The sequence below is a fragment of the Petromyzon marinus genome, chromosome 16 (genome assembly GCF_048934315.1).
Source record: "Petromyzon marinus isolate PM22_M1 ecotype Great Lakes invasive population chromosome 16, UKy_Petmar_22M1.pri1.0, whole genome shotgun sequence".
Taxonomy (NCBI): Eukaryota; Metazoa; Chordata; class Hyperoartia; order Petromyzontiformes; family Petromyzontidae; genus Petromyzon; species Petromyzon marinus.
Window position 1 is genome coordinate 17,250,620 of NC_133682.1, and position 16,786 is coordinate 17,267,405.

General features: G+C 45.1%; 1 protein-coding gene across 1 annotated transcript in view; it reads right to left on the reverse strand.

The window, feature by feature from the left end:
- The window catches only part of LOC142924698 (exosome complex exonuclease RRP44-like), a 51,902-nt gene that overhangs the window by 12,218 nt on the left and 22,898 nt on the right, over positions 1-16,786 (reverse strand). The window contains exons 4-6 of the mRNA XM_076067353.1: positions 8,778-8,888; positions 8,289-8,426; positions 6,977-7,135 (exon numbers count right to left, since the gene is read on the reverse strand). Of these exons, the coding sequence (XP_075923468.1) occupies positions 6,977-7,135; positions 8,289-8,426; positions 8,778-8,888 (408 nt within the window). The remainder of the gene's footprint in view (positions 1-6,976; positions 7,136-8,288; positions 8,427-8,777; positions 8,889-16,786) is intronic.

Consider the following 16,786-nt stretch of genomic DNA (forward strand, 5'->3'; position numbering starts at 1 on the left):
TCAACTGCACTAACATAGCAAGGCACCGATACAATACACGTGAAAGCAAACGAGAGTTTTACAAAAACTGAACGTCTGTGGGGGGGGGGGGGGGGGAATCACCTTGGAATTGATGATGCTCTTGGTAAAACGTGTGATCACAATCTCAGCCTTTGGAGTCATCTCCCATATGCACGAGAACGCCAGCCTGCACGCGCACAGCACATGCACCGTCGCCATTCACCGTCGAGTGGCAGAGTCGTTGACATTGGAGTGGTGCAGGGTGTTCACTCAGGAAAGCCTCGCAAAGTCTCGAGACTCTTTTTCAGGAGGGTCTTGCCAAGTTTTTGGTAGTCGAGTCATTCTTTCAGCAGCGGGATGTTTGGCCAAATACCGGTTTGGGTTGTTACAAATTACTCAACTGGAATATATATGTAGCAACCATTGTTCGACTGCAAAAGCTTTGCAGTACCCTCCCGAAGTTATGAGATTCAGTGAGGCTTTCCATGGTTAAGGATCATAGTAGTAATAACACGTTTATGTTAGCGATGAGAGGAAACCTGATAACCTGGAGTCAACCCATGCTAAATAGGGGGAGAACATACAAAATCTATATGGAAAGGCAACCAAGTCGGGCATCAATCTTAGGCCATTCTTGCTGTGAGACATGTGTTACCATTGTGCCATCCTGGTTTGGCTGCTTATGTATGTACACATGCTTGTGTGGATCTGTACAATGACACTTAAACAGTGCCACGCATCATGGGATTACATGTGCACCTGGCAACAACGCACGTTAGCTGCTGAGTATGGGTTACAATGTGCACACTCGCGAGTTCACAGTTGTTGGTGCATCTCACCGGTCGACGTTGGATCTCAAGGAACACAGGTTTGAGCTCAATAACTCTGGCACCATATCAATCCTCTGCAGGCGCACAAACACATAAACGCAACAACTTCTCTGTCAATAAACACAATCTGGCAAATACATATGCACCAACTCAACGAGTGTTTTGCAAGCAAACCCACACATGATTAAGTCACCTGCAGGTAACTGTTCAGCAAGGGGATGTTTTCGCGAATGCCAGTTAAGATTGTATGGGTTTTATTTAGAGGAAATCTGATGAATCCAGAGGAAACCCATTCACTAACAGGGGGGAGAACAAACAAAGCTGCAAGCAAAAAGGCACAAGAGTTGAGTAATCAAACCCAGCGTCTCCTTGCTGCAAGGCACGAGTGTTACCACTGCGCCGATAGCCTGCTGCTCATGATGTCACGGTACATCATATTATAAGAAATCCACAAAAATCACCTCGTTTAAAACATCATGAGAGATATTTAGCATTGTTGTTGCACATTTTTTAAATTCTAATTCATTTTTAAGTTATCGTTATTCATACGGGAAGTACTGAAAAGCACACAAAAAAATGTGGTGAAAATGTCAAATACAATTACAAAGTTGTGGGGAAACTGGTACCGCGATGATCGTTACATCGTAATATTTTACATCATGTCGTAAAGTTAAGAATGAAAGGATGAAATCGGCGGGTCGTAAAACACTTGATATTGTGGCAAGAAGAAATCCACATCTCACCTTCTCACACAGGTAAACTGTGGTACCACGCAGAGATGCCTCCTCATCCAAGGCATTCCCCGGCCGGATAAAATAGCTCACATCGGCGATGTGTACCCCAACCTAGAACACACATTAACACACCGTCACCACCCTCACATGCATGGATGTGTAATGACAGGGTGATACCTGCCGGCCTGTAAGGGTAATTAAGGTTATAGCTGCATTACATAATGCCTTATTATGAAGGGGCGTATCTGGGGTAAAGGTCAACGGCGGAGTCAGTCGAGAAGCTCCGGGAACCATCCCGAAGGGCCTAGAAGGTTCTAGAAAGGGGGCGTGGCCAGAGGTGGAGCTTGGCCACTCCAGGCAGATATAAAGAGCACCGAATCAGAACTTCGAGGCTGTTAGCGTGGGGTCTGGGTCCTGGTTGCGTCGCTATGGTCGTCATCCCTTCGTCTCCGACCACGTGGCTGGTTCTTCTGCAAGAGCAGCTCTGTCTCCGCCGCTACGCTCGTCAACCAGCCAGCGTAGCTACGCAGGACGCAAATGGGCTGCGTGTTTATACAGCCTAGGTGTAGCCGCGTTACGAAGTGTATCGCCCTGTGTGCTTTTAATAAATAAGACGCCTTCTACTAGACGTATGGCGGAAGTCGCTCACTCCACATGCATGCATAACCTCCACCATAGCCGCTCCAACCAAAGCACAATAATGTGAAATGAAATGCACACCCATTACTACCTGGTGCATTCATTGTGAACCAGGCATTCGGCCAGTGACGTGGACACTTAGGCCAGTGGGGTCTTAGCCATGGCTTGGCTCAGGCTTGGCTCTCGCGCAACATGCATTGAGATTATTTCTATTATTTTGGCTGCTATAAATGTCCAAATGATGGGCCACTTTGTTGAGCTATTCAGTTGTGGCCAGGTCACTAATCAAAAATAAATCAATACCTCAGTGGGCTTTTCCTGGTAAGATGGGGATGGTTTAGTTGTATTTGTTTGTGTTTGGGTTATTTGTTGATCTTTCTTGTACTTTGCACTACTATTATGTTTTTGTACTGTTTGCTGTTGTAACGTTCTTACCCGCCTCTACTGGACATGTGAAAAATAGCTTTATAGCTCATTGGATTCCTCCAGTATAAATATTCTGATTCTAATTCTCAATAAGCCACATCAAAGCAACGCTTAAAACCCAAGCTGCCTCTAAGCATGGTTCCAGCCCTGAGCCTCCGTGTCCCTTGTGCCTCCACGTATATCTCTGCATGCTCCCAGCCACGCTCAGAATTTCCGTGAGCTGAGCCTGAGCCAAGGCACAGCTGAGCCACTCGTACTTCTTTGGAGGCAACGGAGCAGATCAAGCCAGAACCAAGCCATGTTGAAGTCTGTCCTGAGCCGAGCAGAGACCAAGAATACGGGCACTAAGGCAGGGGTCAGGAACCTATGGCTCGCGAGCCAGATGTGGCTCTTTTGATGATTGCATATGGCTCGCAGATAAAACAAAATATTCTCACTTGTTTTAATCCATCCATCGATTTTTCACTGCGCATGTCCTGTTCAGGGCTGCAGGAGCAATTGTCCATTATTTTAATTGGATGATACTGGCCTACGTTTGCCATTGCTGGGTAAAACAGGTAAACGCCCCCTTTTGAATCAGTCTGAGACTGCGTCTGCTCGGTCATTAGCTCAAAGCTAACCCTTCGACGAAGAAGATGGCGAAAAGAAAAAAAGACGACGAGTATCGTACATTTCAGGACGAATGGACCGAAGAATTCGCCTTTGTGGAGAGAGCGGGTTCTGCGGTGTGTCTAATTTGCAATGACAAAATTACATCGTTGAAACGGTCGAATGTAAAGCGGCACTTCGACACGCGCCACGCTACCTTTGCATCAAAATACCCTGCGGGAGACAGCAGAAAGAAAGCGTGCCAAGAGCTTCTGAGCAGGGTGCAAGCTAGCCAGCAGCAACTCCGCGTATGGACCCGGCAAGGTGACTATAATTCGGCTAGCTTTGCTGGTTCTTTAGCAATAGTGAGGAACGGAAAACCATTCACAGATGGCGAGTATGCTAAAACGTTCATGCTGGATGTAGCCAATGAACTTTTTGATGATCTTCCGAACAAAGACAAGATAATCAAACGGATACAAGACATGCCTCTGTCGGCAAGAACTGTTCATGATCGTACCATCGTGATGGCAAACAAAGTGGAGGAAACGCAAGTGAAGGACATAAATGCAGCGCCGTTCTTTTCTCTGGCTTTGGATGAGTCAACAGACGTGAGCCATTTGTCGCAGTTCAGCGTGATTGCAAGATATGCTGTTGGTGACACACTGCGCGAAGAAAGTCTTGCTGTTCTGCCATTAAAAGGGTCCACAAGAGGTGAGGATTTATTCAAGTCTTTCATGGAGTTTGCTCAAGAAAAAAGTCTACCTATGGATAAACTTCTCTCAGTGTGTACTGATGGTGCTCCGTGTATGGTGGGGAAAAACAAAGGATTTGTGGCGCTTCTCCGTGAACATGAAAATAGACCCATCCTAAGTTTCCATTGCATTATACACCAGGAGGCACTTTGTGCTCAGATGTGTGACAGGCAGTTTGGCGAAGTGATGTCGCTGGTCATTCGTGTGATCAACTTTATTGTTGCCCGAGCCTTAAATGATCGCCAGTTTAAAACACTGCTGGATGAAGTTGTAAATAACTATCCTGGTCTGCTTTTGCACAGCAATGTGCGTTGGTTGTCAAGAGGCAAGGTGCTTAGCCGTTTTGCGGCTTGCCTGAACGAAATCCGGACTTTCCTTGAAATGAAAGGCGTCGGGCATCCTGAGCTAGCCGACACCGAGTGGCTCCTCAAGTTTTACTATCTCGTAGATCTGACTGAACATCTGAACCAGCTCAACGTGAAAATGCAAGGCATTGGAAATACAGTGTTATCCCTTCAACAAGCTGTATTTGCTTTTGAAAACAAGCTGGAGCTTTTCATCACGGATCTTGAAACAGGTCGTTTACTACATTTTGAAAAACTGAGCCAATATAAAGATGCATGCACAGCAAGTGAGCCCATTCAAAACCTTGATCTCCACCAGCTAGCTGGCTGCACATCCAGTCTCCTACAGTCCTTCAAAGCACGCTTTGGAGAATTTCGTGAGCACACTCGTCTTTTTAAGTTCATCACCCATCCAAACGAGTGTTCACTGAACACAGCCGACCTGAATTACATCCCTGGTGTCTCCGTCAGAGATTTTGAAGCAGAAGTGGCTGACCTGAAGGCCTCAGACATGTGGGTGAATAAGTTCAAGTCACTGAATGAAGATTTGGAAAGAATCACACGACAGAAAGCGGAGTTGGCGAGCAAGCACATGTGGACAGAAATGAAAAAACTCCAACCCGAAGACCAGCTGATTCTCAAAACTTGGAACGCGCTTCCTGTCACATACCACACACTGCAGCGTGTGAGTATTGCTGTATTGACCATGTTTGGATCTACGTATGCATGTGAGCAGTCATTCTCACATCTTAAAAACATCAAGTCCAACCTACGATCACGTTTAACGGATGAAAGCCTCAACGCTTGCATGAAGCTTAACCTCACCAAGTACCAACCCGACTACAAAAGACATCAGCAAATCCATGCAGCACCAGAAGTCGCATTAATGGTGAGTGTTATAACAACATTATTTAAAAGAATAAATTCAGAGGCTTATTATACTGACATTTAGTTGAATTCACTTTTAAAATATATTATATGGCTCTCACTGAAATAAATTTCCAAATTTTTTGCTTTCATGGCTCTCTTAGTCAAAAAGGTTCCCGACCCCTGCACTAAGGCAACAATGTTTGGAAACTTAATAACAGGAATATTGTCCACCCCTTTGTCAATCCACTGCAGGATGAGGGCTTCTCCATGCCGTAATGGGTTGCGATTGTCATTTGACCTTGCTTTGTTACGATGGTCAATGCAGGTGGTGAAGGGGAGAACTTGGGCAGTTTTTTTTAGATATCACTCTGTACCGGTGTTAGCCATGACTGGAACTAAACCAGCTTGACAGGATGAATGTGCAGTGCACTTATCATTGTGCCACTTAAACTCCCCTTGTAACCTCCGCTAGCATTGACAAAACCATGAAAGGAATAGGCACGAATTACCGCGACCGTGACCACGATTACCACCACCAAATGAATACCTCGGTGTTCCCATTGTCGAGCGGTTTGCAGTGTAGGGCATCGTCGATGTCTGTGCAGCCTGGAGGATCCACACTGCAGATGGACAACGCACGGAGGTCCTCCCTGCCAGCCTGGTCCTTGTACGGGACACACACAGCACCAGGTTCAACAAAACGCTGCCTTACAACAAACAAAACACAGGGTGAGCCATACATGGGTAAACCAACTTCATTCTAATGGCGTTCTATCTTCTCAATAGGCGACTGAATATTCTGAAAGTACAGTCCGTTCTCCTATAACTCTGCGTGTTTTCATATCGTGAATTAGATATAATGCGATGAATGCATTAGGGAACACATTTTTTCATAACATGGATGCGAATTGGATAAAAGGCGATCGAGTGAACAGAACTGCGTTGTGCGAGGCAGAATAAGCGGTTGTACGGTTGCCTCGGTGTAGCATCACACAAGGCGGGATGTTTCTGGATGCTTCTAGATGCTACTCACGTACCCGAAGTCTTTGTTAAGCCTGCGTACGCATCTCACGTGTTATCGCGGACTGTGCTTTACCCTATATTATTTATTATGCGATTTTTCCACAATTCGGTGTTCTTCAGGAACGCAAGTACAGCGTTATAGGAAAAAAGTCTGTAGTCCCCTTGCTCCATTCATTTATGTACTGGACCATCTCCACGGCTACTGCAAAGTCCTCCATATCCTGGCTCACCACTTTGATCCGCATCTCTCGAGGCCTGCCTCTCGGGTCTCCGCCCTGGTGCTTCCATAAGTCCATCGCCTTCATTCCTCCGATGTGAATTTCCTCTCTTCTTACGATGATGTGTCCGAGCCATCGACTTTCTTTCAGGTCGACGGCTTTTCTATATACGGTCTGCGGTAAAGGTGTAGAGCCCCGTGGCTTCTCGTTCATGCCAGTGCAACGGAAGGACCTCGACTGGAGGGAGAGCTCCAGAGAGGTCCTCTAGAAGGTATTCTACGCAGGCCAAACATCTTGAAACTATTGCGGTTTGACAGCACGATGATGATGATGGGGGGTGTTTTCGCATTTGTCTATTGTCGGGGGCCTATACGTCGGGGGCCACACGTCATGGGCCACACCAAAGGCCACCCAGGGGCCACCAGTGGCCCGTGGGCCTTGTAATAAAGAACATTGAAGTAAAGGATTCTCACATGCACGACCGAACACACCAACACACCGCAGGCGTAAGAATTGAACTCAATCGATGAATTGACATATCGTCACACGTCTCATGCGTACCTCTGCTGTGATGCTGAATGTGGGAGGGGGCAGGCATGCAAGTACGGCCTGGCTGAAGGGCTGGTGTGGCACGTCGTGCTCCAGCAGCAGCACCTCTGTCTCCGTCTCCTTATCCCCACATTCGCCCAGAGAGCGCACAAAATGGCCCTGCACAAGCACACCGACGATTAGCACGGTTGTCTACGTATGGTACGGAAGAAGTTCAACATGCATATGCACATACGTGGCCAATCGTCACCGGTATCCCTTTTCCACTGGTACATTGGAACCCAGACAGTGCAGATCTCTCGAAGTGTCTGTGGTCACCCACTGGCTTTTTGCCATGTCGAACCAGAACCAAACCGTAGTATGCTGGCCCCACAAGGCATCCAAATATATCCGGGGGCCGAGCAGGGCCAGGGGCGGGGCTAGCGACACGTTAATTGTGTGACGGCAGTCAGTACACCGCGGGGACGTGGCACCACAGCGTCATCTGCACGTGCCTAGCCTTGTTCAAAGCATTGACCGTCCATGGCATGGATCCGCTTTTGCAGTGGATAAACAACCTGCAGCCTACTAAACCGTGCCAGCCATGGTGTCGCTCGGTTGTGCAGTGGCAAATAGGTATGAAAAGCACAACCACAATGCCAACCTTGTACCTAACGTACATTATGTAGAATATTAACCGACATCTGTTTAAACAAAGATACAACCCAAAGAATACATCTTAACAATATATTTAACTTTTCACCAATTTTGTTTCTCATTGTGTTAATGGTATCGCACAAGACAAGCAATCTATACAAACCCTTCGTGGTCAAGGACGACCCACAGGAGCAGACATAACAGAGCTACTTCTAAGATCCATTGAAGTGAAATGCAGTCCAAATTGTAGGGGGGCAGTGCTTTTCCAACCACTCTGCCAATCAAAGTAATGTTCATCACATGGCAGTCAAACGCAGTAGTTTTCTCAGAGATGGAAATCAAACAATCGAAGTGCACGACCAAATTTAATATCGTTTTTGGTGCAGTTATTGGTGACTGGGCTGAGACTATCAACTTACAACACCTTAATAACCTAGGTTGAATCACAGGTGAGTTTGCCATGCTTTCAAACAAAAAAATATCACAGTGGTGCCACTTCATCCACCCTGACTTCCAATTCACCGTGTCACCGTTCGTGTTTTGGGTTCAACGGCTGTATTGCATACAGAGCCGCGTGGCCGCGCGTCAAGTGACAGAAGGATGAGCCCGACGATGCCGACCACGGGACAGACGGGTGAGGTGTCACGGCGTCCGGGGCGTCACGGTGCAGTCGTACGTTCGGGTAGCGGGAGTGTCGCAGCCAGCCATCGATGGCCACCACGATGCGGTGGGCCTGCAGGGACGCTGCTTGTCTTGTCTCCACCCGCACTCGTGGCATGCGGCGGTCCGCGGGCGTGAACAGGTGGCGGGTGGCCTGCAACACGCACAAAGAGCCCCCAGTAAGGCATTCAACAAACTGTTTGGGCAAGTGCCGTCAGCACACACCTATTCAAGCTGGTACGGCAAACGACGGGGTGGGTACGGCCAGCACCATGCCCGACCGCCTTTGTCTCCACAGCGCTGATGTTTACATGCCACATCAGAGACTCATTTATGGCCGAGTCGACCTAGGGAAGGGCCCAAGACAGGTTCAGACATTTGGCGCTGTTTATTGGTTATGAGCGATAAATATAATCCAACTCGGGTCCCAGGATTCGTAGCGCAGCGCGCTAACCGCTACATTACCGCTCCCCACACGTACACACACACATGCAGATCAGCCCACCTCCTTGATTGGGCTGGGCATGAGGATGCCGCACAGCGGCCTCGAGTTCCGCTTGATGATGCCGACCACTTTGCCAGTGGGCCGACGCATCTTCCCACTTTCGGCTTTCAGCTGGAGACCATAACAAAGGACAAACATCGTGTTGCGTAATCTAAGCAAGAGCGACGACAGCAGCAGCAGCTGGGATAGCACCGGGAGATGACAACGCAAACTCAAATGAGCACTCACCACAGTAGCGTCTCTCTCACACACTGAAATAATGAAATAACTATTTTTTCTCCAACTCACTGCGTAACACAATACAATTTGGCTTGAAGGGGAAGGAGCAATCCAAAACAATAGCGCTTAACCTGCGGATGTGGTTTCATGCTGTGTCTCATCAATGTCAATAATGAGACTGACGCTTTGTTAAAATGACAAAAGATCACAGTGAGGAGTCCTCCGTAAATATTTATAAGTTAAAACAGTTCTGGCGATTGATAGAATCAACCGGAACACGCCCATCAGATACCACACGTTTAAAAAAAAACGCGTAAGCTTTTGCGACCAATATTATCTACAACAAAGGTTACCCTCCCATCTAATTCACAATTTGATGCTTAATCTCTCGATTCTTTATGATTTCACTGATTGACATTTTCTCTTACCTGCTTAGCACATCAGTCACCCTATATGTGTTTAATGTTTACGTAACGTTTTAATAAGTATAACTGTGCAATGATCAGCCTATAAATAATCTGCCCAAGCCAACTTGCACTACATGCGATTTAATATCTAACACTTGTTTATGTTTGTGCAATATTGTCGACTTTTCATAAACCACAGTTGTTTTCGTGCAAATTTCAATTAACTTCATTGCTGTACTTTATTATGTTTTGCATTTTGTCACTGTGGTATGTATGCATGTAGAACTTATTTCGCACCGTACACAGCCAACCATGCTAATCGGAGGTGCGCGGAAAGGACAACAATCTAAATACAAAAAGCAGTTCTAAAGAAATTAGTTTTCAATATAGAGGCCACCCTGTGACCCAGGTCACTCTCGCAAATGATACGTGTCCTGATCTCTTGAGTTCTAATTAAGTTAATTAAAAGAAACATTAAAAAGGAGCTCAGACCGTGGAAGCGCCACCGTGTTGAGCCTGGATATGCATAACAGGTGGTATAGGCTCTGCGCCAAAATGGCAGGCAGCAGAGCGCAGTACAGCAAAATGAACTGTTGTCCTGTCCTTCTATGCTCCTGATCTATGCCCCCCCCCGTTCACCAACCCGCATCGAAGTATGGTCAAATAACCCCTACGTACATACAAAAATAGTATGAAATGATTAGCACTCCTGACTTGATTTTGAAGTAATGTAATGTAAAGTCATTTAATAAACGCAAAATCAAGCTAACAGCATCTCTAATGTGGATTGTTGTCTGGTCACACGGTGTTCATTATGTTTAAGGTCTCTCTTGAAGTGGTTGAGTTTTTGTTGTTATTCTTTGTTTAAACTATATTAAAACTATAATCTTAGTTTTTTTTTTTTCGGTAAAGTCACGTTGAAGGGAAACAACAAAATAATAAAATATATATAAAACAATAAAAAATTCTCACGACGTTTCGAACATAACTCAAACGGTCGTCTTCAGGTGTGTTGGTTTGCATAAATTTATTTTTAAACGGTGCATTTATAGTTAGACGTTAACAAAGTCGTAATTAATCGCAGGAACAGTTCTATTTCCGATAGTCTGAAATCCGTTTTAGCTAAAGGTCTAAACTTTGCAGTTACACCTAAACACATACCAGTTAATGATATAATTGCCCAAGTAGACGTTGCTCTCAGGGGCCTGGGTCACATTGCTGCAGACGTAGCAAGATCTGAAATCGCTGCAACCCTCAAAAACGCTAAGATGCCAGCTAGCAACCTCAGCAAAGATGAGCGTTTTGAATTATATAAATTAAAAAAGAGGAATGATATTGTAGTCCTCTCAGCTGACAAAGGCAATGCTACTGTCATCATGGATAAAATAGAATACAACAACAAAATTAAAGAATTACTCGACGATGGTAGTTATACAAAAATAAAAAGAGATCCCACCAACAGCCTTGTCACACAAACCAACAAAATAATTTCTGATTCAACCGCATTAATTGATCAATCTAAACAGTTTTCGTTGAAACCTTCTGCTGCCAGGCCACCAAGATTATACGGCTTACCAAAAATACATAAAGTAGATACACCCCTTCGTCCCATAGTCTCTACTATCGGCTCCCCCACCTACAAACTAGCTCGTTTTTTGTCTGAAATCCTGCGTCCTTTCACTGGAAAGACCACCTCTGTGGTACAAAATTCGACTCACCTGGTATCGACAATCAAGGGTATTTCCCTGTCCCCAGACGACCTGCTTATCAGTTTTGATGTAGTTTCCTTATTCACCAAGGTTCCTGTACCTGACACCATTGCAATCATTGAAGACTTGGTTCATCAAGGACTAAACACTGAGGTACCCCCCCTGGTGAGAAACTGTTTAACCAATACATACTTCACTTGGAATGGAACTTTCTACAAACAAACTGAGGGCACCCCAATGGGCTCCCCCCTTTCTCCAGTTATAGCTAACATTTTCATGGAGAAATTTGAGACTGACGCCATCCACACTGCCACTCTGCACCCAACCTTATGGAAGAGGTACGTGGATGACACTTTTGTCATCTGGCCACATGGCCGGCTTGCTCTAGACCAATTCTTCGACCACATCAATTCCATACACCCAGCCATCAGATTTACCATGGAAGTCGAAATAGATGGCAAGATACCTTTTTTGGATGTCCTAATTAAAAAGAGACCTGATGGTTCAATGAGCCACTCTGTCTACAGGAAAGCTACCCATACGGATGCTTATCTGAAACCGGATTCCCACCACCATCCATCACAGAAGAATTCTCTCATCAAGACTCTGTATCATAGAGCCCAATGCATATCCGACCAGGAACACATAAGCAGTGAACTCAAGCACGTACACCAAGCTCTTAGGGCTAATGGTTACTCCGACTATACAATCCGCAAAGCTATCACTCAAACCATGAAGAAGAACCCTCTTGAGGAGCCTTTCAAAACCATCACTTTACCCTACATTGCGGGGGTCACAAAAAAGATCTCCAAAATCCTGAATAAACACAAGATCCAGGTCCGTTTCAACACATTACATAAAATCCGTGATCTGGTTCCTTCTGTAAAAGATGTGATTCCGGACATACAATACCCTGGTGTCTACAAACTAAGTTGCCTCTGTGGTAGTAGTTACATTGGAGAAACCAAACGCCATGTCTCGGACCGCATTCGTGAACACAAAGCAGACCTTAAACACGGTAGAACCAACACCTCGGCCGTGGCAGATCATTGTTCTAATTCAGTAGGCTCACATGCCATTGACTTTTCCAAGACAGAGGTTCTTTGTAAGCCATCTGGCTTCCATGAGAGATTCGTTCATGAGGCTATCCACATATACAAGCACAGAGACAATTTCAACCGAGAAGATGGATTCTATCTTAGCAATCATTGGAAAGATTTGATAAACCATTTCAGGTCTTAATTGATTGTTCACGCTTACAGTGGCTTTCAGACAGCATACATTATAAAAAATTTCGTCTCCCCCCTCCTCTTTTCAGAATATAGATGGGCTAGTCCTAAATAAACTGCTAAATCGTTGCGCGTGCCGCTAACGTTTTTATAAATAAATAAATGCGCCGTTTAAAAATAAATTTATGCAAACCAACACACCTGAAGACGACCGTTTGAGTTATGGTCGAAACGTCGTGAGAATTTTTTTATTGTTTTATATATTTTATTATTTGTTGTTTCCCTTCAACGTGACTTTACCGAAAAAAAACTAAGAATATGAATTACTGCAGTCACGAAAGCTTTAAATCAAAATTTATATTAAAACTATTTAAAAACTATAAACTAAATAACTTTACCAGGTAAGGACCCTGAGAGCTCTATAGCTCTTTTTAAGTGACCTGGCCACAAATGAGCGTTCAGTGAAGTATCTTATCACATTTGAAATTGATAGCAGCCACATACTCTAAGTGCATGTCAGATTGTAACTGTGGAGGGAAAAGCCGGAGGACCTGGAGAAAAATCCATGCGACCACGGGGAGAGAGACACGCACACTGCAGGTGTCTGGGTTTGATTTTGGTTCGGCAGTGTTGACGCTCCACTCACCACATCCTCTTCATTCTCTTCTGCAACGTCCCCTGCGACGCCCTCATCGTGCAGGACCAGCGAGGAGGGGGCAACCCAGCGCTCCTCGGGGAACATCTCCACGCACACGATGTCGTCGTGCATCGCGCGGTTTAAATGCTGCAGCCCCTGGATCAACACCTGCACGCAGACAAAAAAGATCCCCCGTATAGTCTTAACAGACCGCTGGGCCAAGTGCTGTTAGAGAACAGCATATACAGTAAAACCTTGGATTGCGAGTAACTTGGTCTGCGAGTGTTTTACAAGACAAGCAAAATTTTAAATAAATATTAATTTGATAAACGAGCGAGGGTCTTGCAATACGAGCAGCTTTGTACTGCCGAGCGTCACGTGATCACAACTGATATACGAGTGCTTTGATATACGAGTGCTTTGGATTACAAACACGTTTCCGGAACGAATTATGCTCGCAATCCAAGGTTTTACTGTACAAGAGTTTTAATACCACGAATAAACAATTTAAAATGTAGGACTATGAGCCCATGAATCTTCTGAAACCAATGTTTTTCAGTAACATATGTTCAAGTAGGGCAATTTCTAGACTGGGTTTTTTTTTTTTCCAACAAAGGGCCAATGTACCTAATTGTTATTTAACGTTACATTTTGGAGGTGGAAATAGACCATTCATTTTGTTAACAAAGTAGTCACAACCATCATTAGACCTCCTTTGCCAGTACCAAAATATAATAGGGTTTTTCCCCTTTTTTCTGGCAACAAAACTGAAACCTCTTACAAGGAATCAGGTGTGCATTAACCACAATACTTGTGGTCAAAATGCAAACAAAAACACACTGATAATATTTGCAATATATGCGTACGCCTTTTGGCGTCCTCTGGTCTCGCACCAATTGGGTCGAGGCTCAAAAGAAAGCCGTCCCTGGTGTGAACCAATCAGTCTCAAGGACAATGCATATATTATCATAGTGTGTTTTTTGTTTGCATTTTGACCACAAGTATTGTGGTTAATGCACACATGATTCCTTGTAAAAGGTTTCAGTTTTGTTGCCAGAAAAAAAGGGAAAAACCCTATTATTAAAGTAGTCACAATTAACGTATATACTGTAGTTGTGGTGGCGTAGCTATCGAGTGTGCAGGCAGTGCAACTGCACCAAGACTCACAGGCCGGGGGGGCAGGAGCCAGGCTATGACACCTACGTAGGGTGCAAAAGACGTTCAAAATACAAATATTTTAGCCCAGTAGCTCTTAACCTTTACTGCAGCCTTGCAGTAAAGGTTAAGAGCTACTGCTCATGCCAAGAACGCTATGCCACTGCTTAATTATAAATTTGTTTTTAAAACTCACACAGATACGATCGGACAGCATTGTTCCTTCCAGACGCAGGCTTGTGAAACGTGTACCTCTTTATCACTGTCACCGTCCCCTCGCACCCTCAGAGTCCCCTCCAGGTAATTCTCACGACTCGCAAGGAAGGTTCCCTGGACAAACCGGCCGGAGCGCACACCTTGCTGCAGCTGGGACAGCGGGAGATGTTCGGAGAAGATTACCCGGGACTCCACCACATCCTGCACACGTACACAGCACACGCACGGCACATGCACGCGTCAACAACAATTTTGCAACCGCCATCACGTAACGAGACGAAGGATCCAGTCTGATTTATCTCAGAGCAGTACGGCCATCCGTGTTAGAGAACGTTCCACAAAAGCGGATATCATAGAGCTACCTCTAGAGTTTCACCCTTCCGTCTCTGCTTTTTGGTAAATATGCCACGTTATAAATCTAGGATTTATTTGATTGATTGACCATTGATGGTGAAGATGAGACGTTCTAAACGGGAGCGGTTTAACACGTGTTCTTTTGCGACCAATATTATCCATAATAAAGGTTTTTTGGGTAAGAGCGCGTAAATGTGCGTAGTTAACCCGGCACAGACAATTAGTAAGGTTTGTTACGTAAAACAAAACGTGTCAATTAGTTACTACTGCAGCACGCCAGTGTATTGGAGAGTAAACCCACAACACTTACAAATCGAGTATATCGTTTCCCTGGCGATTACAACCAGCGAAACGTCGTACTCAGCGCAAGGCAAGTGTCCCTTTCTTCAGTGAGGCAGCTGGATGCAACGCGGAAGTGAGGGGTCGGACAAGGGTACAGGCCCGCACCATAAATATGAGGGGGGGGGGCAGAGCTGATGCACGCATACGGAGTCTCACCTGCTCCGAGGCCAGTGCCAGACGGTCAATCAACTCAGAGTTGTCCAGCAAGCTGCGCACGTATTCCTCCACTGGGGGTACACAGACACGCGCAGATAAACGCAGAAATTATAATTGGCGAAACGATTTACCGGACGATTTAGAGTGCCACCCAAAATGTAAATGTGTTACTTTTCAAGTCATGCCTGCTGGATTTATTAATTTTCCTGTTTAACTGAAGCACTGTTTAACAAGAGGCACTACAGACTTGATTCAAAGCTTTCGTGACTGCAGGAATTACTCTTTGTTTTTTTTCGGTAAAGTCACGTATAAATAAGAAATAATAAAATAACATAATAGCGTACGACGTTTCGGTTGCAACACAAGCAGCCATCATCAGGTACAGAAGAGCTAAATTTACGAGAGAGAGGAAACACATAACCCCATATGTATATACAGACACACAAGTAGGGGGAAACTAACACAGATACAACAGGGGATACAGAGAGAGAAGCATACCAAACAAACAGTATTTAGCAAAATTTGGAAACCATATAAAGCAACACAGACGGTCGGTCAAAACACAATTAACGCATAGTCTGGTTGATTACGCTATTACAAAGATTGATGAACTGCAAGTTAAGTATGAAATTTTGTGGTGGGTCCACACACTTATCATAATAATAGGTAACAGTAGAAATGAGTAACACTGGTCAGGTATAGTGGCTGCTGTTATAGATGTGACCTTGGTAAATAAATAAAAAATACATTTTGATTTAAAGCTTTCGTGACTGCAGGCATTCATATTCTTGGTTCTTTCGGTAAAGTCACGTAGAAGGAATGATGATTGCTTGTGTTGCAGTCGAAACGTCGTGAGAATTGTATTGTTTTATATTTTTATTATTTATCTTCTACGAGACTTTACCGAAAGAACCAAGAAAATAAAAAATAGTTTAGTATTTTTTTTTATCATTGGTGTGGTCCCCTTATGCACCACGGGTCACACCTGATTGGGCTCTCACCTAGTTCAGGAGCAATGATTTTCCTACCTTACCAGTTGAGGTGCGGAAGGTGAAGTGAGAAGTAAAATTGCCTGACCTCACCTGTCTCTCACCTGATTCAGGAACCCCTCATCCATATGATGAAGTGGTGCTGGACACCTGTGAAAAAGAGCTTTATAGCTCATCGGATTGATCCAGGAAAAATATTCAGATTATGATGCTGCCATAATGTGACGGTTATCACACTGGGCTTGGCAACCCAAATGCCGCCGGTTCATCCTCCAAGCGCGGCAGGTGATTGAACCGTTTCTTAAATCCCCCCTCACTGGCCCTGCCGTTGTCCACTCAGCACTGTCAATGGGTAGTCCATCGGCAGGTCGTGTGTGGTGGGGTAAAATGTGGGTTACTCCCACCTCTTCCAAACGTCTGGCTCAACAACATATCCTCCAGAAGGGAGCTTGCAGTGGCACGAGCCAATATATTTTCAGGGCTGCCTGCACCTTAACCTTCAACCTTTTAGAGTGAGATGGTGGTTTGAGTGAGATGGTGGTTTGAGTGAGATGGTGGTTTGAGTGAGTTGGTGGTTTGTGTGAGATGGTGGTGGT